The sequence below is a fragment of the Vulpes vulpes genome, chromosome 13 (genome assembly GCF_048418805.1).
Source record: "Vulpes vulpes isolate BD-2025 chromosome 13, VulVul3, whole genome shotgun sequence".
In the NCBI taxonomy this organism is placed as follows: Eukaryota; Metazoa; Chordata; class Mammalia; order Carnivora; family Canidae; genus Vulpes; species Vulpes vulpes.
In genome coordinates, this window is record NC_132792.1 from 1,807,690 (window position 1) to 1,833,372 (window position 25,683).

The 25,683-nt window shown below is 46.7% G+C and overlaps 1 protein-coding gene across 41 annotated transcripts in view; it reads left to right on the top strand.

Annotated features, from left to right (window-relative positions):
* The window catches only part of PTK2 (protein tyrosine kinase 2), a 262,273-nt gene that overhangs the window by 199,593 nt on the left and 36,997 nt on the right, over positions 1-25,683 (top strand). For 39 of the 41 annotated variants that reach the window (XR_011996488.1, XR_011996489.1, XM_072733844.1 and 36 more), the window contains 5 exons: positions 1,562-1,677; positions 2,585-2,685; positions 5,832-5,921; positions 8,643-8,847; positions 22,822-22,933. Coding sequence is in view for 39 of the 41 variants with exons in the window: in XM_072733844.1 (XP_072589945.1) it covers positions 1,562-1,677; positions 2,585-2,685; positions 5,832-5,921; positions 8,643-8,847; positions 22,822-22,933 (624 nt within the window). In the remaining 2 variants the exon portion in view is untranslated. Of the gene's footprint in view, positions 1-1,561; positions 1,678-2,584; positions 2,686-5,831; positions 5,922-8,642; positions 8,848-22,032; positions 22,271-22,821; positions 22,934-25,683 lie in introns of those variants that run through there. The other 2 variants (XM_072733862.1, XM_072733863.1) reach the window with 1 other exon arrangement.

The window sequence follows — 25,683 nt, forward strand, 5'->3', positions numbered from 1 at the left end:
TGTTCAGCCTACCTTGAGTGTTGGGTGTCCTTTGTTTAAGAAAGGGGAGTATGTGAAGGAAACCCTTGTGTTTTGGGTTCAGAGAATATAACATCTTCATCATTAAATTCCCAAGTAACGCCCCAACTCAGGGCCGGCAGCAGTAGTGACCAAGTGGTTCTTCTTTCCTCTCTGGTGCTATTGCCAAATGCTAGCCAAGGGCTCTGACAATGGAAGAATCACTCTTAATGAGGATTCATTACCTACATTTAGGTAAATCTGCAGTTCCTTATTCTGCTCAAGAAATCATCTTATGGTGTCTTCCTATCCAACTGATATTAGTCACAGTTTCTTTTGAAAATGTGAGTAACACATGTGGACTTTCTCCAGAACACAGAAATTCCTTACTTAGTGTGTCACCATCACCTGGAAATTTGTTAGAAGTCAGATTCTCGGGCCCCAGTGCAGGCCCGCCAGATCAGACCCTCGGCAGGGCACCTGCTCCCCGGGCCACTCTGTAGCCTGCCTGCTTGGGGATGAACACAAGTTGTTTTTCCTGGTGTCTGCATTTCACTTCCTGGTACTAAAACTCAGTAATTTAACCTGAGACATGACATACAGTCCTTCTCTTTTAAAGGGCACCAAACACGGTTTTGCTTTTCACTGAGACGAAGGGTTCCAGTTAGCGGGAGTCAGAGCAGTTTGGGTCCTTCCTTCTCTCTAGGACAGCCTCAGCCTCCCTTCCTCTGAAAGACCCTGCCTGCTGGCTCCCCACTGCTGTCTTCTGCTTTTGATAACCTAGTTTGCTGGATGAAATAACTTCAGCCCTCCATGGTGCCCCTTCTTCCTCTGCTCTACCTTTCCAAAAAAAGCAGTGTTTATGTATATTTTTTGTTTACAGTATTTTTCTGCTTTTGTTTTTGGAGAATTTGCTAATTTTTCTGGCTTAAACTCTTGCTCAGTCTTTCTCTTTTATGTATTTATTGATTTTGTAGAATTAGAGTTAAATTCATCTGTCTGCCTTCCTGTGCAATGCTAACATTTAGCTGAATTGATCATGACAGTAGCAATAAGGATTGAAAAGCTCCATGGGGTAAATCCCCCACAGTTTTCTGCACCCAAAACTTCCTGGAGGAAGGTGGGAGAACTTCTTGCCTCCCCTTCTTCCTCATCACCTTACCCTCAGGTCTGCCAGGAGTCCAGTGAGGTGAGGGACACAGCTACTGGCCATGCTTGTGTGCGAGGCTTGTGAGGGTGGTAACTCCATCTGTTTGTCCCCCCCAGCTCCTATCTAGCAGTAGCTCATACTTTTATTCATTTCCTGGTAGCATCTTTCTGTATTTTTTCAGAAATTTGTCTATAATCATGAAGATTTCAGTTTTATAATAGGATTCAAATAAAGAATGATTAACCATGATTTCTGAGCTGGTTTCATTCTACCCCTTTGTTTTAGGGGAGAATTGAAGCCCTTCTCATAAAAGTGTGCTGGGAAATGGGTAGTATTGTTGAATGTAGCTCATTTGCAGTTTGATTTCTGTTCTCTGTCACTAATTATTTTTTATCTTGGTCACTGTTCCAAAAGCTGAGGTCATTTCTGCAAGTAAGGAAGTACAGTTTGGATCTAGCATCTTTGATCCTGTATGCCTATCAGCTTAGTACAGCTCTCGCGTATCTGGAGAGCAAAAGATTTGTGCACAGGTAAGATCCAGTCATAAAGCTGGTAAGCTGCCCTCTGGGCAGGGGCTGTGGGGATGGGCAGTGATAGTGGAGGAACCGGAGGTGAGACTCTCACTGTGCCCCATGATTCTTTGTACCACTGGACTCTGCTGTACAGGGGCAGCACCAGAAAGTCACACCGCATCTGTGCTGGCCCAAGGAGGAACCATGGCCTGTTAGTACTCAAATTTAGGGGGTTTCCTCACATGGAGTTTGAAACATTAGTTTGCTTTCAGGCCTGTTCTCTCTTCCATAAATACTGTTGAGAGCCTCTTCACGGCACTAGAACAGCGAGCATGTGGACCTAAAGCGGATACCGTCCTGGGACATCCCTGGACCCCAGAAGGTCATGAGTGACATCTATTGGTGTTCTATGGAATTTCGGTTTCTCATCTGGGTCCCTAGTTTGAATGCAAGTGAAAGCCCTTACAGTTTGCCCACTACTTTGTTAACCTAGCACGGTAATAAATTACATCAGCAAAATCATTTGCAAGGGTTTAGATGATGACTTTGATTTTATGCAATTAGATGTCTTAGTAGCAGGAGGGTTACAGATCCCAGTCATGTATCACTGTCTGTCCATTAATGCAGTTGGTAATATAATTGTATGAAAAGTAATAATTCACTTTTTATTCATTATTTGAGAATATACTTTGCCATCATTCAAGATATTAATCATCATATTAATGAGTAAATGTCTGCCAAAAGGAATATATTTGAAGTAAAATCATAAAAGTGTCCTTTATTTTCAGTGTGTAATAAATATGCTTGCATTGCCTATAAGCTATTTTTCAAAGGACCTATCAGTATTTCTTTATGTAATGTAGATGAGTTTGTGGGTTTGTTTTCATTGTATTAAAATTTATTCTCCCGAATTCTTCCTTATCAGGGACATTGCTGCTCGGAATGTTCTGGTGTCCTCAAACGATTGCGTAAAACTAGGAGACTTTGGATTATCCCGATATATGGAAGACAGTACTTACTACAAAGGTAAGGAATCAGAACAACAAAGAGGCAATAAACTCAAAATCTTTAATGATTTTTATTTCTTAACAGGTGTGTCCTAATAAGCTCAGCTGGTTTTTGACAAAGGCATAAAATAAGTTCAGCAGAAGAAAGACAGCCTTTCAGTACATGGAACTGGAGCAGTCAGACATCCAGAGACAAAAAGTGGACCTCACCTCGACTCACCTCACGTTAACTCAGAGTGGATCATAAGCTTAATTATAAAACATAAAGCTTATAAAACTTTTAGGAAAAACATAGGAGTAAATCTTTAGGATCTAGGACTAGAAAAAGGGTCCTTTGACTTGACATGAAAAACACAATCCATAAAAGGAAACACTTGATAGATGGGACCTAATCAAAATGAAAACTTTGAGTTCGCAATAGACCCTGTTAAGAGAGTGGAAACACAAGGTGCAAACCTGGAGGATATTTGCCATGCACAGTGCCCATCCACAGCCATGAGCCATTCCACAAAGGACTAGTATCCACAGTGTAGGATGAGCTCTCAGAATTCAGCAGGGAAAACAGAATCCAGGAATACAGTGTGGACAAACGATGGGAAGAGGGGCTTCACTGAAAAGGCAGAGAAGCCTGGGCAGAGGCAGTCAGGGTCTCTACCCACTGGGGAGATGTAAACTCAGACTGCGATGAGTTACCATTGTACACTTGTCAAAATGGCTAAAATCTAAATAGTGATTGCCAAATGCTTGTGAGAATGTAAAACAGTACAGCCACTCTGAAAGAGTTTCTCAGATCCTTTAAAAATTAAATATGCAGGTACCATACAATCCAGCAGTTACACTCCTGTGTACTTCTCACAAAGAAATGGAAACTGACAGTCGCACAAAATGCGCATTTGAATTTCATTGCAACCTGCATTCCTGCATTTGAATGTTCATTGCAACCTTATTTCCAGTAGCCAAAAATTGAAATCAGCCCAGACATCCTTCAACTGGCAGACATAGTTAGACATCTTACAAAGAGGGACTGGGTGCCTCGACTTGGTGGAAGCAGTCGGACAGAAAAATCCCCAATCTACTAACTCCAGAGACTTTGATCAGTTGGTTTTAGAGCTGAAATCCAGCTCATGTGATATTTTGCCAATTTTGGAGTTGACTTGGTTCTTTGAATTATTACTGAAATAATTTATTTTTTAAATAAATATTTTTATTAACAAATGTTCACATTCCAAGTATTTCAGCTAAGGCTTGGATTACAGATCCACGTTATGCTCTTACTGTATTTTCTGATTCCTACTACCATTTTAGGAAGGCCAGTTTCTTTCTCCGTTTTTTAAAATTTTTATATTGTGGCAAAATGAGCCCAGATTTTACATGTAAAATGAGTTTCCTTCATTTTATACCATGGCTCATGACAGTTCTCTTTTCCCGTGCCTTCTGTCTATTACAACCTGAGACAGTTTTAACAGAGATTCTCTGTTATGTGAAAAGAAAATTCTTAGGTGGTTCATTCATTTTGGTCATTTAACTTAAAAATGGCCAGGCCAGCTTTCTACTATTTTAAAATACATTTCCTATCCAGCTCAAGCCCTGACAGGTCCAGGTTCTGGCCTCCCAGTAAAGAGCTGACCTCCGAAGAGCATGCTGGTCAAGGCTTCATATCGCATTGACAGCATTTAAAATGAGTAGTCGATCAATTCATGTATTTATTGTCATCTCAGATCAGTAAGTGCAGATTCCACTAGGCTTCAGGAAAACCATAAGATCCTGAAGGTTAGGGAGCTTTTATTCAGAACACAGGTGTAGAAAAGTTTGTTTGCAAGGAATTGAACAGAGGAAATGACGTCATTTGTCATGAAAGTGCTTGAAGTTAAGTGGAAGAAAAGAAATGACTCAGATGAAGTTGTCTCCTGATTAAGGTACTCAGAGGCACATGTTGCTCCTAGAAGGAAGTCCAGATCCTCAACAGGGCTGGCAGAGCACAGGCACCTCCTCGAACCAGGGCTCCCGCCCCTGTGGACTCCCACTCCCCCACACCCCTGCCGCCTTCTCTGCCACACCGCTCAGCCGTGGGCTTCCTCTGCTCCCAGGGCACCTGGCATTTACTCAGTGTCTCTGTCACACCCCGTTCCATATTCAAGTAGACATGTCTACCTATTAGAATTAGAATTCCTTGAGGAAAGGTATTCTGGGCCATTCGTCTTGTAACCCAGCAATTGAAGGAATGTTCAGTGGGTGGTGAATTGTTTCCTTTGTGGCACAGAAGGAAGGTGTGTGTCCTTCAAGAGAAGGATGATTTAGGCTCACCTAGGAGGTATACTTTTTCATTCTGTCGCATGTCCAGCTCTTCACATACCCATGAAGATATGGTTGTCAGTCCTCGTTACGTATTATGTGTTTGCGCCTTCACCTAGTCACTTAAAATTTGTAACTCCCAAAGTCATACTCACAGTGCTTTTGTAGTCATGTACGCACATGTAGGGAGCAGTGGAAAACTGGAGCCTGTCTCAGCGGGAAGATGGAGACGGGAGGGGGTGGCACAGGACAGTGAGCCCCTCTGGCTCTGGGCCAGGGCCTGGCCTTAAACCCCAGCTCGGGCGCCTGGCAGTGGGGCAGCCTCAGGCAAGTCACCTAACGTGTCTGAACCTCGTTTTCAGAAGGAAAAAAAACCTACCACGATTAGTTGTTTTCAGGGTTTAAGATTATGATCTTTGTGAGATATGTATGTGCATGCACACATCTCCCCTGGGAACAGTGGTTCGATGTTTAAAGACGTTCACTACCATAGACGAGAACCTACAGGGTGTCATCACCAGTGGCTCCAGCCAGCGGGTCAGGATCTGTTGGGGAGACTGCAGAGCTCCACATCACCAAGCTGCAGACTAAGAGCACCAGCTAAAGGGGCCCACTCTCACTCCCTGGTCCCCCGCCTCTCCGCACAGAGGAGGGCTTCAGTGTTTTATTTCCCTGCCACAGTCTAACCAGGTCTCTCCAGACAACCTCACCACACCAAGGAAACAAAAAGTAGTTCTTCCAAATAAACAGAAAGTCCAAGGAGTCAGATACTTGAAGCTTTTTATTTTGATACTAAAAATCTCAGCTAACTGTAACTGTTAGATCCTTGAGCAGATAACAAGGAAAATTCACTTTCTAAAATTAATCTTCTAGCTTCCAAAGGAAAATTGCCTATTAAGTGGATGGCTCCAGAGTCCATCAATTTTCGACGTTTTACCTCAGCTAGTGATGTATGGATGTTTGGTGAGTATTTTGAAAAGTTTTGTGTTTTTAAAGCATATTTCATATACTCTACAACAGACGTAGCGTTGGCTCTTTTCAGGGTATTAAGCTCATTTGCCTTCCCTTGCCAGACCACTCCTTCACAGACATCCTCTTGGTTCATTCGACAGCCACTGGGCGCCTGCAGAGCGCCAGCTCTAGGGTGGTCCTGTGAGGAGGTCCCACTGTCTGACCCTCCCTTCTCCATCCCTCTGTCCCCCTGTGCCATCTCTGCAGCCCTCCCTGGGAGCAGTCTTACCTCCTTCCTTCCATCTCTCCTCTCTCTCTCTGCCACCTCATTCGTTCCTTCTGTGTGGATGACCTTAAATGGTTGGCCTGTCCTCTGGTTCTGTTCTGGGTCCTCAGACCCAGAGTATCTATTGCTGTGCTTCCCTTGTTGTCCTAGAGTCCAACCGCCTCTGTCCTCTGTGGCTTCCCGCTTGCCCCAAGGCCGTCGCCCTCCTGCCACTCTGGGGGTTCTGGTGGTGCCTTCCCACTGCTGTGACAGGGGGGCCCTCACTCGTTCTGCACTGCTCACTTCGACTAATTCATCCAGATTTCAAACCACTCTTCCTTCTCGATCAAATGGTACTCCCCCGCCCCCCTTCTGCTGTAAGTCCTTCCACCTGGAACATGTTGTCCTAACACCCTCTTGTTTAGGTGAAATGCTGTCTGACCTTCGAGGTCACCTGAAATGTCTCCTCTTCCATGAAGCCTTATGTAGCCTGTGTGTCCTCCAGACGTACCCTCCCTTCTCTCTGTGTTCCTGCACTTTCTCTCCCTGTTATCACACTCACACATTGATCTTATGAACAGTCTTGCGTGTGTGTTTTCTCTGCTAGATTTTCATCTACTTCAGAGGAGATGCCCTGATGGGATTATGTACCTTCTTCCCCTATCATTAAAAAGACCTTCATATATCAAGTGTGTGTTCTTATTTTTTTTCTTCTGTTTATTTGCTGTTGGTTTTATCTAGTGCCCTAAATGATAACAAGTGAAGGAAGGAGCTTTTCACCAGAGCAGGAAATAGTGGCAGGAAATAGTGTGACACACTTTAGAAAGGGCTCCAAGGTCCGACAGACATGGCTTCACGTCCCAGGACCTCGCTTATCAGCCATGTGACCCAGAGAGCAAGTTCCTTACCCTGCCAAGGAAATTTCAGTTTTCAAAGGTTCTCGGATGCCTGTTTCTTCACATATTAGCTTCTCTAGAACTGGAGTGTGTTGTAAATCAGTGGCATCTTATGGTCGGTGTTAGTTGGGGGGGCGTGTCTTCCGTGGTTTCCTTGTCTACACTCGTGTGGACTTTGTTTTGTTCATCTTGCTCATCTGAATGGGTTTGGAAGCGCTCTTCAGTAAAATTATTCTAAGCAGTAACAAAGGACGGTGCCATAACTTAGTTGGCAATATTTTCCCCCATTTTTGGTCACATAAAAATAATAGTGTATTTCATAATAAGTGGCATCTTAGATTTGATAAAATACAGTATTTAAAGAAATGTAAGGTATAGGGATTAAGGATGACGTATATAAATTTCAAAGAGGGGTGCCAGAAGCATATTAAGGTCTCAAGAAATGACACCCGGCGTTGTTGTTTCTGATAACATTGTCAGAATTTCTGGTGAGAAATGCAGAAGTAAGGCATTATTTCTGTCATCCACTCTTCACTTTAAAATGACTAGAATTTGGAAAACATCAAAATGTCACTCACCTTGGTAGGATGCCGTGCCCCGCTGCCTTGGAGGCACGCCCCCTGTAAGTGCTGTGACTCGGTGTGCGGGTAGCAGAGGCCCCACAGGGTTCGCGGGGCGGGGGGGGGGGGGCGGCAGGCGGCGCTTACACAGAACAAGGAGCGTTCGCAGAGAAGATGAAAGGGGCACCAAGTGCAGAGGCTAGCAGTGTGCGGCGTGTTCGGGTTTGGCAGGGCCTCCAGAGCAGCCCCGGAGACGTGCAAAGCCACCTGCTGTCCCCACCAGCCCATGCTCCTGGTTTCCCGGCCAGAGCGTGTTGTCGTCATTCTCTGCCTTAGGCTCCGTTTGCTTGTTTACTGTTTCAGTGGGCTCTCGGGTGTTGTTCAGAGGACACCGAGAACGCGTCTGAGGGTAGAGTGTGAGTGAGGGGTGTGTGGGCAGGGCCGCTGCAGCCCAGGGAGTCCAGAGCTTGCCCATGGGGATAGGGACCCTGTGACCAACTCGTGCATGAGCCAGGTGATGGTGTCAGTGTGCACCCTAGCCACGCGCGGGCTGCCTTGTTCAAGGAGCCTGTGTATTCTAAAACTGTAAGGCTTAAATTGTAGCATTTTGTTAGGCCTCAGGTCCACTGCCGTGATCCTCAACAGGCTGGGCTGCGGTTGAGGGGGGCAGGGTAAAATTCATTCAGCCTGTTTTGAACTGGTTCGTTAAACCATGAAGGATCACTGTACCTGGTGGGCCGCTTTCTAATACAGAATTTTTAGAGAAGTAATCCTCCTAGAAAAACTTGGGAGTTTTTTGGATAATAACTTAATATTTCATTATTTGAATCACAGTACGTTAATATCGCTGTTCTTATTTATAACAGAGTTTATTGAATGCTGCTTTATTTAGCTGACGTGCCCAAAATCATACCACTGGTCCTCTCTTGCCAGCTCTGAAGTTCCTCCTGCCAGCTGGGCATCCTCCTCTTGCCAGCAAGCTCACGGCTTTGTTTTCATTCCCACTTCGCAGGTGTATGTATGTGGGAGATACTGATGCATGGTGTGAAGCCTTTTCAAGGAGTGAAGAACAATGATGTGATCGGTCGAATTGAGAATGGGGAGAGATTACCAATGCCTCCAAATTGCCCTCCTACCCTCTACAGCCTTATGACGAAATGCTGGGCTTATGACCCCAGCAGGCGGCCCCGGTTCACTGAGCTCAAAGCTCAGCTCAGGTAGGAGTGGGGGGAGCGAGGGCCGGGCTGGGGCAGGCTCACGCGGCTTCTCCTCCCATGCAGTCATAGTGTTTCCAGGCCATTCTATCAGGACGGCTAAGGCTGACCTATTCTCCAGCAGACATAATTACTTATTAATTGGTTTGCATTTATTTACAGCTTGCTAGAATCCTCAGGAGATTCTATCTTAAAGTCTTGTAAACTTCGAGTTATGATCACATCTCTCCTCCCCTAACTTCTGACTGACTTAGCATGGCTTACAGGACCCATAAGAATGGAGTCCCTAGTTGCCCCTCCAGTTCCATCTCCCACTCCTCCTCCATCTCCAGCGCGCTCCTAACTGCTTACACTTCTCCTGGCCTGGCCCACCCACTCTCACGTGCTGTTCGCTTGCCCGGAGATGCCGTCCCTCAGCTATGCCACCCACTAACCGCCCATTTGGTCTTCAGAATCCAGCTCAGATGTTATCTCCTTCAGGGGACTTCCCTTATGAGCCCTGCCCCCAAACAGCCACTCTTTGGCACTTTTTCTTGTGTTTGTCATCATCCAAACATCCACCTTACCATTTTATGGCTCCTGCTCTGTGCCAGGCACTGCCAGACCCAAACCTCTGGTAGCTCCTGGTCCCGCAGAGGGAGGGCCTGTCAGCTAAGCCCCGCACAGTGTCTGCACAGAGTTGACTGTGCCACCTGGCCGGGAGAATTTCTTGTGTGTGTGTCTGGGTCACCGCCAGGCCCTGAGCTCTTGATGGGCATCACGGTGTCTTACTTCCGTGGCCCCGGTGCAGGCATCTAATACATGCTCAGTAAATTGTTGTTGGATTGAAGTCTAGGTTGAGACTTAATACTGTGATAAATAAGGTATTTGAATGTGATACATATTCATAGGGAGCTTTATTGTAACCAACACCATAGTTTAATGTGTGCTGAATCACCTGTCTTCATACTTCCCTGATTTTATGTGGGATTTTTAAAATTTGGTGTATTTTCATCTTTTTTCATAGAAAATTACCAAATATCAGGGCCCAGAAGACCCTGGTGGCTCCTCGGGCCCATCCTTGTCCCCCAGAGCTTAAAGCCTGTCTACATGGCCTGTTGCCCAGTCTCATCTCCAGGCAACTCAGCTTACTAGACAAGACTCCTGGCAAGTGCATGTTTCACAGACGAATGAGGCTGATAGGGAGAGGGATACAAGATTCATCCGGCAGGGGATTATTGGCTAAGCACCTACTTTGTTCCAAATTAGGTTCTGTAGGTTCAACAGTGAACAAAATACAACCCTGCCCCCCAGAGTTTTCAGCCCAGTGGAGGAGACAGGTCAGCATTACTCACCACATGGTGAACAGCACACTGTGGAAGGGGGTCTTCTTTGGGTCCCATGCTGCACACCTGCCAGCCTAGCCCCGTCCTCTCAGGCCCCATCGGATAGCCCAGCTCTGCCTTCTGCGTGACAGCCCTTCAGGTATTTCTAGAAAGCTTTCTTCAAGCTAAACGCCAGTTTCTTGATTCTCATACAATTAATGAGACATGCTCTCACTTACTAGAGCTGGATTTTGAACGTCCTTTATTTCATGTTTTGCTCATACATTTTTTTGTTCTTCCTTGATCTTTCCCCAGAATTTGACAGATTCTATCCCTGAAATCCCCCCGCCCGACACCATTTCCATCCGCCTGCCTCCCCAACACCTACTCTTTCCCCCTGACCTGCTGCTCCTTTGCTGCCACTATGAGTATTGACCAGTCCATCCACCCCGGCCACCCTCCTTTCTCTCAGTGTGCTTCCTGGGCCATCTTCCGCTTCTGTCAGCTTCCATCCTGCCTCTCCTCACAAGGCCCAGAACCGCATTTGCGTTGCTACTGGGCATCGCATTCATCCTAAAGCAAGTCTGCTGCTTGGCCTCCCGGGCAGCCTGTCCCTCGCCTGCAGTAGGCTCCAGAAGTGCCTCCGTGTTCCTCTCCATTGGGGAGTGGGCAGGAATTCCTCACCACCCTGTCTTGTGACCCCTGCTCCTCCACCTGGACTGTCCCCTGCTCCTCCACCTGGACTGTCAATCTGGTGTAGCCCCTTAGTTGATCTTCAGAAACATCGCTGTGGATGAGCGGCTCCTTTGCTCCAACAGCCCTCAGTTGGGGGGGGGGGGTCCCTGTGACTCCCATGTTAGGTAGAGGCTTCCAGAGTAGACTGGAGATCCCTTCCATCGTGGCCTAATGGTGTGTTCCCACCCCTTTCTCACACTGTGGCCGTGCTAATGCCCTGGGCCTGGAATGCTTCCTTATCCTTCTGGGGAAGCCCCGTCCATCTTTCTTGGCTTCTCTCCCATGCCCACTCCTCCCGGCTCCACAGCCTGCGAGCCTCCGCCCTCAGAGTCTCCAGAGCAGTTTGTTCTTCTTGTGCTCAGCCTGCACTGCCCCAGGTGGCTGCACCTGCGTTCAGCCCGGTCCACAAACACTGTGAGCACCACTAGAGCTGAGCCTGGGGCCGGTCTCTGGGGCAAGAGGACTACAGCACCTTTCCTGCCCTCGAGGAGCTCACAGTCTAGTATGTCTCAGCCCTACTAGACTGAGGCTCCTTGAGGGCAGGGATCGTCATACTCGCCTCGGTGCTGCGTGCACCCACAGGCCAGGGACCTGTGCGCAGTGGGGTCACACAGCCGCTCGAGTTATGGCTTAGCGCGGGAAACCTCATGTCAGTGTTAATTGAAGGACTATTTCATTAGGTAAAGTAGTTCCAAAAACTATCTAGGTGAATTTTTAGAACTAAATATGATTTCATACACATACACATACATGAATGTATAATGTGTCTAGACTATGATTTATGGATCTCTTGTGCACAGTTAGCACAGCTCTTGGCCATTAATTTGTTTTGTGTTTTAATACGAAGTGGCGTTTGACTTTGCATTTTGAGTATGTATAATATGGCTGCCAAAGGGGCCAATAAAATATAACTTTATGATAGTTTACTCAGACATTTATATGTAACAGTGGGTCTTAATGATTAAACAGATTTTTCTATTGAGTTTTACAAAATTTTTACTCTATCGGAGATTGCTTAACAAAGGAATAAATTGCAGATAGTCTACCCCAGCTCAGTTACTAACGTTTCCCAGATCCTTCTCTCCATGTCTGCCTTAAAAGAAAATAATTTGAATGGTCTCAGATCACTGTGGGATCCCATGTATGTGTGTGTGTTACTCTAAGTTGAGAGAAGTGGCTCTGGGGATGCATCTTGTCCAGCAGCATCAGACAGTACTCAGGTCAGACTTCCGTCGGGGGAGCTCCATGACTCCAAGCACCTGTTCTCCTTAAATCCCACTTTCTTGTTCACAGATGTGATTCCACAGAGAAGGACAAGGAGGTCAGCTTGCGGGTGGTCTGGTAGCAAGTGTAAACACTGTGGGCTGCTCATCCTATATGACTGACAGGTTGTAAGGGTGCCACAAGTAGTTTTTGAATGAAATAAATCATTGAACCCCGGTTAATTCAGTCAATTCTTTGGTGGATTCTGTGCCAAGGAAACCACAATCAACAGCTTTAGTATTTGCCCTTTTGGAGCTTCTCCAGGGTGTTTGTGCCACCATAAAGTAAGGTTGTCTGTTTCATCTCAGTCTAGGGAAACAAGTTAATGTGTGATGTCATAAATCCTTTTTAGACTAATAAGGGAAATAAACAATAAAGTTTATCACCTTAAAGTTTTATACCATATTTTTTTAATTTTTTAAACTTTGTATTGACCTACAAAGATGTCAAAATATAAATATGCCAGAAAGTAAACAACTCATTGGACTGTCACAAATTGGGAACACCCATGTAAGCAGCATCCAGCATCAGAAAACAACACTGCCACCGTTCCTGAAACACATCAGATGCCCCTTTACAATGACTGTTCACCCTCTGAGGGTAACTGGTAACCATACATTGGTTTTGTCTGCTTTTGAACTTTACGTAAATGGGTATCACTCTTTGTTCACGGTTTATGTGGTTCAGCATTTAGTTTGAGATCATCTGTGGTATCAGATAATCACACCTCTTTCTCCTTGCTCTGTGCTGTTCCGTTTGTGAATATCCCATAGTTCATTCATCCTCCTGGTAGAAATTTAGACTCTTTCCAACTTGGAGCTGTCAAGGCCACTGCTGTGTCTTTTTGGTGGACATAGGTACAAGAATTGAAGTTGGGTTTGGATCCAGGAGTCAACAGGCATGCATCAGTAGGCCCTAGGTTTTCCAGAGTGTATATAACAGTACTGCTCCCAGCAGTGAACAAGAGCTCCAGCTGTTCTAACCATATTGGTTTTTAAACCTTTAGAAATTAGTCCTTGTTCTAAGCTCACTGTTTTCACATATGAAGGTTAGGTAAAAGAATATAAGTGATGAAGAATATCACAGTTCCCCTGAATGTTTCTGTTCTAAAGAAATTCTGTTCTAAAGAATGCCAAACTCAGAAATATCACTTTGGAAGGCACTCTGTGTGAGTTGGTCTCTGCTGCTGTGCTCTCAGGAAGACCTGTCAAGCCGATCCCGTCTTCCTTGACAGCCGGTCTCTCTGCCCTCTATAGATGGCTTTACTAGGTGTAACGTTGAGAACCAGGACTTACTACGTACCTTCTGTTGCTGGGCCTTGGGCCATGAACTTTCCCATGTCATTTCGCCTTAGTCTCACAGTCCTTGGAGATGAAGGTGGTATCCCCACCGTCCGTTCATAAAGGAGGAAACTGACACTCTGAGGTTAGGCTCATCTGAGGTCCCACAGCTGGAACTTGCAGTGAGCCCACCAGAGTCCAGGGCACACTCTGGGCCTTGACTTGAGACACAGCTAGATGTCCTGTGCTCCTTCTTGTGATTGGGACTGAGGAGCACATTGTTAATGCTTAGTTAAGAAGGGAAGAGAGGGAGATCCCTGGGTGGCTCAGCGGTTCAGTGCCTGCCTTTGGCACAAGGCGTGATCCTGGAGTCCCGGGATCGGGTCCCACGTCAGGCTCCTGGCATGGAGCCTGCTTCTCCCTCTCCCTCTGCCCACCCCACCCCCATGTCTATCATGAATAAATAAATAAAATTTTTTTTAAAAAGTGGGGGGGGGGGATCCCTGGGTGGCGCAGCGGTTTGGCGCCTGCCTTTGGCCCAGGGCGCCATCCTGGAGACTCGGGATCGAATCCCACATCGGGCTCCTGGTGCATGGAGCCTGCTTCTCCCTCTGCCTGTGTCTCTGCCTGTGTCTCTGCCTCTCTCTCTCTCTGTGACTATCATAAGTAAATAAAAATTAAAAAAAAAAAAAAAAAAAAAAAAGCATTACAAGGAATTCCTGAAGCTGGCTTTCTTAGGTTTGTTTTGAGTATCAAAACAGCGTGTTCAGGCTGGGGACTGCAGCATGGGCCTTGGGGGCAAGGGGTTGTTTGTTTGTCATTTTGAGTTAATATTGTCATGTTTGCTTTTTAACTTTATCAAGCAAAGCTGGCCTTTGAGAGATGCTTGGTTTGGAAGTAGCTTGGAGCGGCTGCAGTCACAGATTTAATTACACATTTTTCACACTACATCTCAACATCATACTCCGGTGAAGTTTCAGAGCTCCTCAGGACACACGCTGTGTTTCAGTTGGTCTATGAGGCCATCAGCACCTTTAGAGGAAGTGGGGGGTGGGGCGGGTAACCTGTGAAAGTACAGGCACAGACAGCACTTGAGTTGGGAGGAATTTAATCTGCTGTTCAGAGTTATGTGTGTTGTGTCATGAAGGTTACAGTTTAAAAAGAAATTTGAAAAGGCTGTGTGACCTTGGGCAAGTGACTTCACCTCCCTGTAAGAGCAGCGTCACACAGTCTGGTTTTCAGGGTTATGTGAAATGATATGGAATGCTTCCAGTTGCATGTATTGTAGCTTGGGCGAGGGGAGGCTCAAACGGCTCACACACCGTTAGTAGTAGTTACAACGAAGCTTTTCCTGAAGACCTGGAAGGGACCTGGCAGTCTTAGGGTACAGAGAAATTATCAGTTACTGTTAAAGAAAAATCTGGTTATTTGAATTCAAAAGTATTAGCTATCATTATCCAGATACCAAAATACAAAGGCATTTTATAGACACATTATAGAAACATGGATTTTCTTTTTAAAGATTTCATTTTTTTATTCATGAGAGACACAGAGAGAGAGGCAGAGACACAGGCAGAGGGAGAAGCAGGCCCCATGCAGGGAGCCCGATGTGGTACTCGATCCTAGGACTCCAGGATCACACCCCAGGCTGAAGGCAGGAGCCAAACCACCGAGCCACCCAGGGATCCCTGGAAACATGGATTTTAATTTTTTAATTTGTGAACAGCACTTTATACAAATCTTTTTAATCCTTTCTTATTCTTCATTTATCCTAATACATGGACTCTGAATTAAAAGTCCTAGGTTTGATTGATGATATGAGTTATTTGTGCTGCTTCTCTGTGTATTTTATTAAGTGATTTGTATTTGCTTCCAAAATTCCATTCAAAGGTGGTGTCTGAATTCCTTCTTAGTCATCATGCCAGTATTTTCCATCCACTTGCTAGCCTGTTGGGTCTAGATAATATCTAGAAGAGTAATCAGTTTCTCATTTAGTCCTATATACCTATTAAAAACATTCACAGCATCTGAGGGTGCCTGGCTGGAGCAGTCAGAAGAGCGTGCAATTCTTGATATTGGGGTCATGTTCACTGGGTGTAGACATTACTTAAATAAAGCTTTTAGAAACTTTTTTTAAAAAGATTTATTTATTTATTCATCAGAGAGGCAGAGACACAGGCAGAAGGAGAAGCAGGCTCCCCACGATGCAGGACTTGATCCCAGGACCCTGGGACCACGCCCAGAGCCCAAGGCAGACACTCAACCGCTAAGCCACCCAGGCATCCTGAAACTTTTTTTTTTTTTTTAAGATTTTATTTATTTATTTGACAGCACAAGTAGGCAGAGCGGCAGAGGGAAAGGGAGAAGCAGGCTACAGTGTGGGGCTTGATCCCAGGACACTGGGATCATGACCTGAGCTGAAAGCAGACACTTAACTGACTGAGCCATCCAGGTACTCCATTTTTAGAAACTTTAAATTAAAAATTATAAAAAAAAAAAATTCATGGCATCTGAACGTCAAGGGTTTTTTTGTTTTTCTGTGTTTTGTTGGTCCTTAGCCTTGCCAATAATTAAAAATAAAGAGTAAGTTGAAATTTAAAAGGAGGGGATCCCTGGGTGGCTTAGCGGTTTAGTACCACCTTCAGCCCAGGGTGTGATCCAGGAGTCCCAGGGTCGAGTCACACATCAGGCTCCCTGCATGGAGCCTGCTTCTCCCTCTGCCTGGGTCTCTGCTTCTCTCTCTCTCTCTTTCTCTGTATTTCTCATGAATAAATAAATGAAATCTTTTTAAAAAATTTTAAAGGGGGGATCCCTGGGTGGCTCAGCGGTTTAGCGCCTGCCTTTGGCCCAGGGCGCAATCCTGGAGTCCCGGGATCGAGTCCCGCGTCGGGCTCCCGGCATGGAGCCTGCCTCTCCCTCTGCCTGTGACTCTGCCTCTCTCTCTCTCTGTGTGACTATCATAAATAAATTTTAAAAATCTTTAAAAAAATGTTTTAAAGGAATTTAATATAACATTTACATTCTTCCCACTAGGGATTATGTCTTAACTGTTTATGTGGGGATCCTTCTGACCCGATGTTGGGTCCCACTCACACATAGGTGTTCTCGGCTTTTCCATGTGCATCTGTATGGTTATACCTCCACAGTTTGGTTTTGTGTGAACAGATTTCCAGGGAGATTTAAATATGCATTTCATAAAAATTAGTCCTTTGCACTTACATGGCTTTACACATCATTTTCACATGTATTACCTTCTTTGACTAAATAGCAATTCTTAAGAATGAGTTACTGCAAAAAAAAAAAAAAAAAAAAAAAAAAAAAAAAGAATGAGTTACTGCTCTTTTCACTGAAGGAGCCTTAGGCTCAGGAAAGTCCTATGACTCACCCTGGACCATGCAGCTGACAGGGGGCTGATCTCCGGCCCCGGGGCCCCTTACCCTGCCTCCAAGACCAGTGTTCATTCTCACCTGACAGCTCCCTGTATTTCTCCACGCACTGTTCTCCTCCTCTCACTTATCCTACCTATGAAGAGATGCCTCTGACCAGGTGAAGCTGACCTGTCAGTCGTATACTGTTTATGATCCGAGTGCCACTCTCAGAGTGCACTTGGAGACCCTCAGACTTAGCCTGGTAGCCACCAGAATCCCTTCTCCACAGTTCTGTTTCTGTGACCCATTTTGTTTTCTCTGTAGCTGTTCTTATTCCTCTTCACTGAATTTTGTCTCCACAGTCATTATCACTAAAAACATGAGGGGAGAGTGGAGTAGCAGCCATGGAGGTCTCATTTCCCCCTGGACAGCTAAGGGCCGGGGGCTGCACGTGGCTCCCGCTAGATGTCCAGTCACAGGGACAGGGAACTGTGGCTGGATGGAGGGGTGTAGGGAACAAACGGAGGAACACTGGCTTCATACCAGTTTCAGGTTAACATGTACCTCCAGGTGCGGCCGAGAGGGAAGCACAGTGCCATGTGCTCAGGCCGTCAGTGCTTGGCTGAGAGTGTGGCACTAGGAAGCCAGCAGCCTCTCTCCCACCCCGCCCCCACCCCTTTTCTCCCTCTGAGCCCCAGATCTGCATTTTAGCGATAACCTTTTGCATTATAATTTTAGTGATTGCTCTAGAGACTACAATATGCATGTTTAACTTTTCCCGTCTCCTTAGAGTGAATGACTATACCATGCTTACGATGTCGGGTTCTTGCAGCCAAGAAGGTCCATTTGCCACCACCTCAGTCCTTTATGATCTAGGTGTCATATAGGTTACATTCGTGTATGTTAGGGACTTCACAAAATAAAATTTTTCTGTGTGTTTTAAATAGTATTTTAAAGAAAGTAAAGAAATAGTCTTTTGTGTTTAACCCTGCACAGCGCTCTTTATTCTTTCCTAAAGAGGCTTCTTCTTTTCAGTTTCCCACCCACCCAGAGAACTTTTGAACATTTCCTGTGTTCATCTATCGGTGGTGAATTCCATTAGTTTTTTTGGGTTCTTGTCTGACAATTAAATGAACTTAATTTCACTGGAATAGAGTTCCCACTTGAGGGTGGTGCTGTATTTTTTCTTTCAGCACTTTAAAGCTCTTCTTCCACTGTCTCCTGACCTCTGTTATTTCTAATAAGCAGTCATTGGGCTTTCAAATCATTGTTCCTCTGTCCTTGCTTTGTCATTTTCTACTGGCTGCTTCCATCGTTTTCCCTTTGTCTTTCAATTTTAGCAGTTTTGCTAGAATGTACTGGGGTGTGGTTTTCTTTGTATTGACCATATCTGGGGTTCACAAACCCTCCTGAATCTGTAAATGTGTGTCTTTCACAGTTATCTGCTCAGGTATTTTTCTGCTCTGTTTTCTCTTTTCTAAAATTTCAGTTCCCTGTATGTTACGCCTTTTGACAGTGTCCTTCAGGTCCCAGGGACACTGTTCTTTTTCTGTTTTCCCCCAGTCTTTTTCTCAAGTCCTTCAGATGGGATCACTTTAATTGACTTGTCTTCAAGTTCCCTGTTTTGTCACCTCCATCCTACCAATCATCTGATCCTGCAGAGATTTTATTTCAGATACTGTATTTTTCATTTGTCTCTTTCTTATATTCTCTATTTCTTTGCTAACATTTCTTATCTTTACATTAATTATGAACAGACTTTCCTTTATGTCCTTGAATATAATAGCTCCTTCAAGTCCCTGCCTGCTAATTCCAACCTCTGGGCCATTTTTGGATTTGCCTTCCTTACATTGTTTTTTTCCTCGTGAGAATGGATCACGTTTTCATGTTTATTTGTATATCAAGTAATTTTAGATTATGTCCTGACATTGTGAATAATAGATTACAGAAAGTTACAGAAACTCTGGATTCAGTTATATTCCTCTGAAGAGTGGTTTGTTTGTTTTAGCAGGCAATTAGCTCAGCTGGTCTCAAATCACAGATTCTTTCCCCATGTTGGGGGCAGCAGCCCACATCTCAATTCAGTTCTCTTTGCCTTAGTTGGGCTACGGGGAGCTTGTCCTGTGTGTGCATGGTTCCAGGTTCAGCTAGAGATTTGGGTAGATTTTATAAGACTAGGGTCTGCTGTCTGACAAATGGCCATTAAAAAACGGGGACTCATCCAGGGCTCCTTACCCTCGTAGTGCCAGCACCCCCTCAGAGTCCGGCCGTTGTGAGTTGCTCTCCTGTGCTGCCACAAGGTTGCTCCTTATGTCCACAGTCAATAATTGCTATCTACAAGATGGTTTGTCACATAGTTGCTACACAAACTGGCCAGAATAGAAGTCACTATTTTTAAAGCAAGATTTTTAGTAGAAATCACTTTTTTAAATAATTTTGAGATGGGTATCACCACAACCAATCAGAAGTACATTATTTCTTGCAGTTTGAGATACATAGAAATGCAGTTTTGGTGCATTCATGAAACTAGATGCCTGCTTGTAAGAGAAAAAGAGCAGAGACGTCCGCTGTAACCCTGTGGTTATTTACATTTGCATTTAGCCACAGGTCAGCCACTTAGATACACCATCCGCGACTGCATCTCAAGGCTCCAGACTTGTTTTCTGCAAAGATATCAGGCGGGGTTTTTTTTGTGAAAAGGTCAGTTCCATTCCTTTGTGGTGAGGCAGTGTTGGGTAATTATAAGAGATCATGTTTCAAAACTGGTATTCCCGTGAACTTGCCAAAACGAGCTCTTTCCCTCTTGGCTTTTTTTCCCTTCCAATTTCTTGCTGCTCTTTTTCTGGATGTTTTCCAGATTTGCCTAAAAACCCAGGCTGATTTTGTGATGTTTAGGTGATCAGAGTCCAGTCTTTAAGAAACTGTTCTTCAAACAAAACGGATTTCTTATATTTAAAAGAAGAAATGGTTTGTAGTTTCAGAGAAAAGAACAGTAGTGCATCAGTCACAAGGGAAACACCACAGAAATGAGATCAACAAAATACCTTTCTTTCCCAGGGGGAAAAGGTCAGGTAAAAGTATGGAGCTAACTAATATTTACTTCAAAGTTTGACTGGTTTTTTTTCTCATACTTTATTTCTCACCCTAACAATGGGTAGGGTAGACAGGATTATTCTCATTTCTGAATGAGCCAACACATTGAAGTAGGCAAGGCAGCCTGCTGCCACAGACGGTGACGGAAGTGCAGCGTATAGCCTGTTGCCCCTCCTGCTCCCCCAGCTTGGACGACTCCGTTCTCAGCCACGCAGGCCCATTGCCCCGTTCTACTCTAGGCTGGTCGGGGTTGAAGGTTTGTTTTTGTATTTAGCTCAGTACTGGAAACGAGGAGCCTATTAGACCCCTTTCTTACTCTCCATGAAAATACCTTAGAAATGAAATCACATTGTGTCGCTCCAGAACGGAAATTTCATCAGACCTCTCCATGCTAGCTGGTGGAGGGCGTGAGACCAAGTCCCTGGAAGCGCTGCAGGCCAAGAGCACGTAGTCAGCAGCCCCGACACGCTCTGCGCCCTCGGACTCTCCATCGATTACTTTGAGGACTGTTTCTGTTGATGTGAGGGAAATAAGGGGAAAAAAAGAAACACTGCATAAAGTACTGCTTTCTTCCCTTTCACACGTCTCACCAGGTGGGACTGGTGGGTGAGCAGAGGCTGGATGACCACGTGTTCTCACGTCTGTGAAGCCCAAGCTTTGACTGGTTCATCTCCTTGGAAGTTAGACCTAGAAGCTGCCGTCCCAGGAGAAGCGATGGCGGCTCATTGCCAGCTCACATCAAGCAGCCAGACTCTTTCACATGGAATGTATTGCTACTAAAAATATTTGCAGTTTGGGAAAGTATGTTTAAATTTGACCTCCTTGACCCTCTGCACATTCTAGTTTATTGCTCTGGGTCCTGCAGCAGCTTTAAAGAGAAAATTTCAGAAATGTCTCCATGTGCACTCTTGCTCGGAATAGTCCTCCCATTGTGAAAATAGATCTTTTATGAGTTATTTATACTCTTGACCGCTCTGAGCAGCAAACGATGGTTTCTCAGAAGCATTTTGACTTATTACTTTCGGTATGAGAACCAAGTACTGAGATCAAAGTACCCCCTTCCCCATTACCAGTGGTCTGCCAGGGGCACGACTAGCGGGTTCGGTGAAAGAAAGATCCGCAGCGCATGTCGCGGGCACACACCGTGTATGGGCAGGGAAGCTGGGTTCACGCCGGACAGCGCCGACGCGTCCCGTCTGAACACCACAGGGCGCAGGAGTGGCGTCCGTGGTTACGCGGTGAAAGGGCTGCCGTGAGGGATTCGGACAGTAAGCGCAGTAGGTCGGACGGCAGGGGCAGGGACCGTGGGCGGAAGAACCAGGGAGGACGCAGCCTGAGAGGGTCTCCCACGGCAAGGGACCTCATGGGACCCTTTGGAGGTGTTCGTGGGGAACAGTAACCTTAAGATCGGGGTGGCCCATTTCATAAAACAACCCTGGTGAGATAAACTGCCTTCATGGGACCGATTTCAATCGTGGTTCCCACTTGGCCTTCCCAGAGCTTGCCTGTGTTTCAGGTGTTTGAAGAAGTTGAAAAAAAGAACAAACAGCTGCTTGTGGGGTTTTTTTTGTCTTGGTTTATATGGATATTTCATTTGTTAAAACTATAAGGTGTTTGGAAATTCAGATCCCGGGTCCGTGACTTATCTTGAGGGCCCCGAGTGAGAGCAGGGTGCGGAACAGCTGCTGAGCAGGGGCAGCTCCTGTCGCAGGCCCGAGAGCTCAGCACCCCGGGGCCGCCTCAGGAGGTGGCCCGCGGCCTTCCTGGACAGGGCGGGCAGCTCGGCGACGGCCCTCCCTGGCCCCTCGGCGGGTCGGCCCTGCTGGTCGTGGCTCACGCACCCGGCGGGCTCCGGCCTCCGGCCTCGGCACCGACGGCCCGCGGGTGTGGGAGTCTCTGGGCCCCGTCCGGGGGTCCGGGCCAGGTCCCCGCGGGGCTGGCCCGCGCCCCTTGCCAGTCGCGCACCGTCCCAGCGCCGGGGACCAAGGAAACCAAAATCATTGTCAGGAGGGAGTGGAATCGTGTGGCTGAGAGCTTCCTCCTGAGGCGCTCATGTCACCACGGAGCAGAACATTCCCGTGCCTTTAAAAGAAAAAAAAAGGGAAGAAAGAAACACCCTTCGGTCTGGGCCGTAGTAAATGGGAAGGGTTTGCTGACTCAGAGCCCGGGAGCCGGAGCCGGAGCCGGAGCCGGAGCCGCGCACTCAGCTCGAGTGGGAGGGGAGGCCGCGCGGCCGGCAGGCAGGAATGTCCCTCCGGAGCAGCTGAGCCGATTCCCAGATTAGAAGGGGCCGCGGCTGACCTCGCTCTTCCGCTGGCGGCGGCTCCCCCGAGGGGAGGCTCGGGAGCTGAATGAGCCGCGCTGCTCCCCAGGCCGCGCAGCGGTGAGGACCGGGCGGGGGGGCGGGGCCGGGGGGGGGGGGGGCCCGGTCGTCACCCCCGGGTGAGATGAAGCCCCGGGCAGCGGGAGGTTGGGGCGAGAGCAGTGAGCCGCGCCCGGAGGCCGTCGCCCGGCGCGCCGAGGCGGTCACAGGACGTGGGCGCCCGTGTGCGTGTGCGTGTGCGAGCCCGGCCCCGGACTGCTCGCCGGTGCCAGACGAAGCCGGCTTGGGATTTCTCAGGGCAGTTCTCTTTGGCTCCAAGTACCTTGGGAGTACAGACATCCCCCGCCCCGGCTCGTCTGTGGTTTTCCGCAAGCTCCCCTGGTCCTCCCAGCTGTCTTCTTACCTACGCTGTGCTGCAAACGGACTTGCCTTTGGCACTGAGGCTATTCTAGAGTCCTCCTGTGCAGTTAGAAACCTGATCCGCTCTCCCTTTCCTTATTGTTATCCTCCAGCTAGCCAGCTGGTGCTCCTCAGCTAAGCCGGGTGGGGTCTGGTGTGTGCTCGCTCCCTCTGGCTGTCAGCTCCCCTTAAACCATGTATTGTCTCTCTAGCACAATCCTGGAGGAGGAGAAGGTGCAGCAAGAAGAACGGATGAGGATGGAGTCCAGAAGACAGGTCACAGTATCCTGGGACTCCGGAGGGTCCGACGAAGCTCCACCCAAGGTAGCAAAGGCCCCTGCCCCAGTTTTGGCATCGCTCCTGCTAACTTTCCGGGTGGATGGTGTAAGCAGTGCTGTGTGTGGGAGGCAGCCAAGCATCAGGTGGTTCTAGGGGTAGACATAGCTCCTGTGCTCCTGCCCGTTTGCCCGGCGTGTTAACCCTCTCCTGCACTCATTCCTCAGTTTGCATTTCAGCTGTCTCAGCCTCAGCCGTTAGGTTAGCTGTGGTCCTCACAGGCTCTCCCTGAGCTCCCCACCCCCATCCTCAGACTTCAGAAGGAGTTTCCTTTGTTGGCTGTCAGGGACCTCGCTAAAGGATCGAGTCAGGATGAACACCGCAGCTGGACTAACAGCAGCCCCCTGAATGCTTTACTCTTGTTCTATTTCAAATTGAGTCACAGTGCACCCAACCCCACTCCTTTTGGGGTGGGTCTGGTTGAGAGCTTTGTGCATTCTCTGCCTGTCTGCCGTCCGTGGCTGGCTTCTAGGTATGGGAACTGGAGGCACGTTGCATTTGCATGTTAAGATCTGCTGGCAACATCCCCAGGCCTTGGCTGCCCACTGTCTCCACATCCTCAACCTCTGGGAGGTGGCCAGAACCTTTCCCTGTTGCTCAGCCACACTGTGGCTGGGGTTTGGGACATAGCTGGCCCTTAAACACTCATGAGATTAAGAATTTTTTATACCCTTTTGCATTTGACAGAGTGGTATTTTCACACAGTGGCTTACTTGTCATGAATAATCCAGTTTACAGCATTTTCTGGAATATAAATAGATAATAGACTTTACCTACTATTTAATGAGCTAAAAATATAGTAAGAAGCTGACAATTCTTTATCTGATTTTCTTTTTTGAAAAATAATCAGAAGTCGGGATCCCTGGGTGGCACAGCGGTTTGGCGCCTGCCTTTGGCCCAGGGTGCGATCCTGGAGACCCGGGATCAAGTCCCACATCGGGCTCCCGGTGCATGGAGCCTGCTTCTCCCTCTGCCTGTGTCTCTGCCTCTCTCTCTCTCTCTCTCTCTCTCTCTCTCTCTGTGTGTGTGTGTGTGTGACTATCATAAATAAATAAAAATTAAAAAAATAAATAATCAGAAGTCTGTTAGCACAAAGTACTATTTAAATATTATACCTATTTTTTTTTTACAAGGCCTGAAAGCTTGTATTTTCTTGGTTGATGTTTTCAACTGTGTAGTAGTAACTCACAGTAGTAGTCACACATTTAAGGTGACTAGATGTGACTGACGTAGTTCTTCAGAGTTTTAGAGGTGAAGGGTTCCCTAATCCAGCCTCCTGAACGGGTAGAAAAGCTGGGGCCCAGAGGAGGATAGCCACGCCACCTGTCAGCTGGTGTTTCTTCTGTGTCTCCTGGTTAACAACAACCGTAAACCCTTAGTTACCCACAGAAAAACTGAGAGCTCCCCGTCCCAACATGTAAGGCCCTCCCCTTTGTATATACACATTTGCCTGTTTCTTAACTTGGGGGGCAGCAGGACAACGGACAGGGCCTGGGAGGTGGGAGAGTCTCAAAGCTAGTTCCTTGGGCCTAGGGGCCAAGCGAGTCTCTTCACAGAGACTCTGATGACTGGGCGGTCCTTCTACCAACAGCCTCACTGTCCTCACTGTGAAGCAAGGATGTTAACATCCCTACGCCTCGGGGGTGTAGTGAAGGCCACGTGAGGTCCTGCATCTGCGGTGCTTGAGGGAGTCACGGAGGTGTCAGGTACTGCACACACTTGGTGATGAGCACCACACCTTGCAGCACTCCCCCTGAGCCCACAGAATTCAGGAACTTGGTCTGTCAGTGTTCTTCTGTATCTCAGTCGGTAGGATGTTTAAAATTTGGCTAAATTTTAGAAGCTGTAGTATGAGGTTAGATTTTTTCTGATTTAGAATACCAAAGGCATTTCTGTCTGGTTTTGAGAGGTTTTCAGAGTGCCTATTTTGAGGCTCTTCTCTATAATCAGAGATTGTTCTGCCCTTTAAAGTGGATCAGCAAACTATCACCCACTGCCTGTTTTTGTGATCAGAGTTTTATTGGAATGAATTGCATGTTTCATTTGTGTCTTGTCCCTGGCTGGCTTCAGCCTGCACAGGCAGGGTTGAGTAGTGTCACAGATTAAAATATTTGCTCTTTGACACCTGGAGGAAAAGGTTGACAACCCATGGATTAAAAGTTTCCATGGCTAGGAAACCATCTACACTAGTATAAATACACAGATGCTTGATGGCTATAAACAAATACGATAATTATTCAGTACCCTTGCCAGTCAGAATTGGGTCTGGATGAAGTTTTTCCCTTCTCCATGGTAATCCACAGATTCAGACTCTGCTTTTACATAAAGTTTTACTGTATTTGACCCATCTACAAGTGAGTCGCTTGTCTCCAGGATGCTAACCCGGCATTGCATCCTGGACTTTTCTCCACCCTATGAAGTGGGAGCTCTTGAGCCTTCTCCATTTATTTAGTTCTGACAGTGCTGTCTTTTCACAACAAATTCCACTTAAATTTCGTCAGTTTCTGTAGGATCTCGGACTTTTATAGATGAATGTTGTGTACTAATAAAACTTGTAATGTAAAAACTTGTAAAAAACGTAATTAGGTTTTTAAAGCGAAATATTTTTCTTCCCCCACATTCAAGATTTTAAATTAAAAGCTTAGTCTGCCTTGGGCTCAGGTCACAATGCCAGCCCCACATTCTGCTCCCTGCTCAGCGGGGAGTCTGCTTCTCACTCTCCCTCTGCTGCTTCCCCA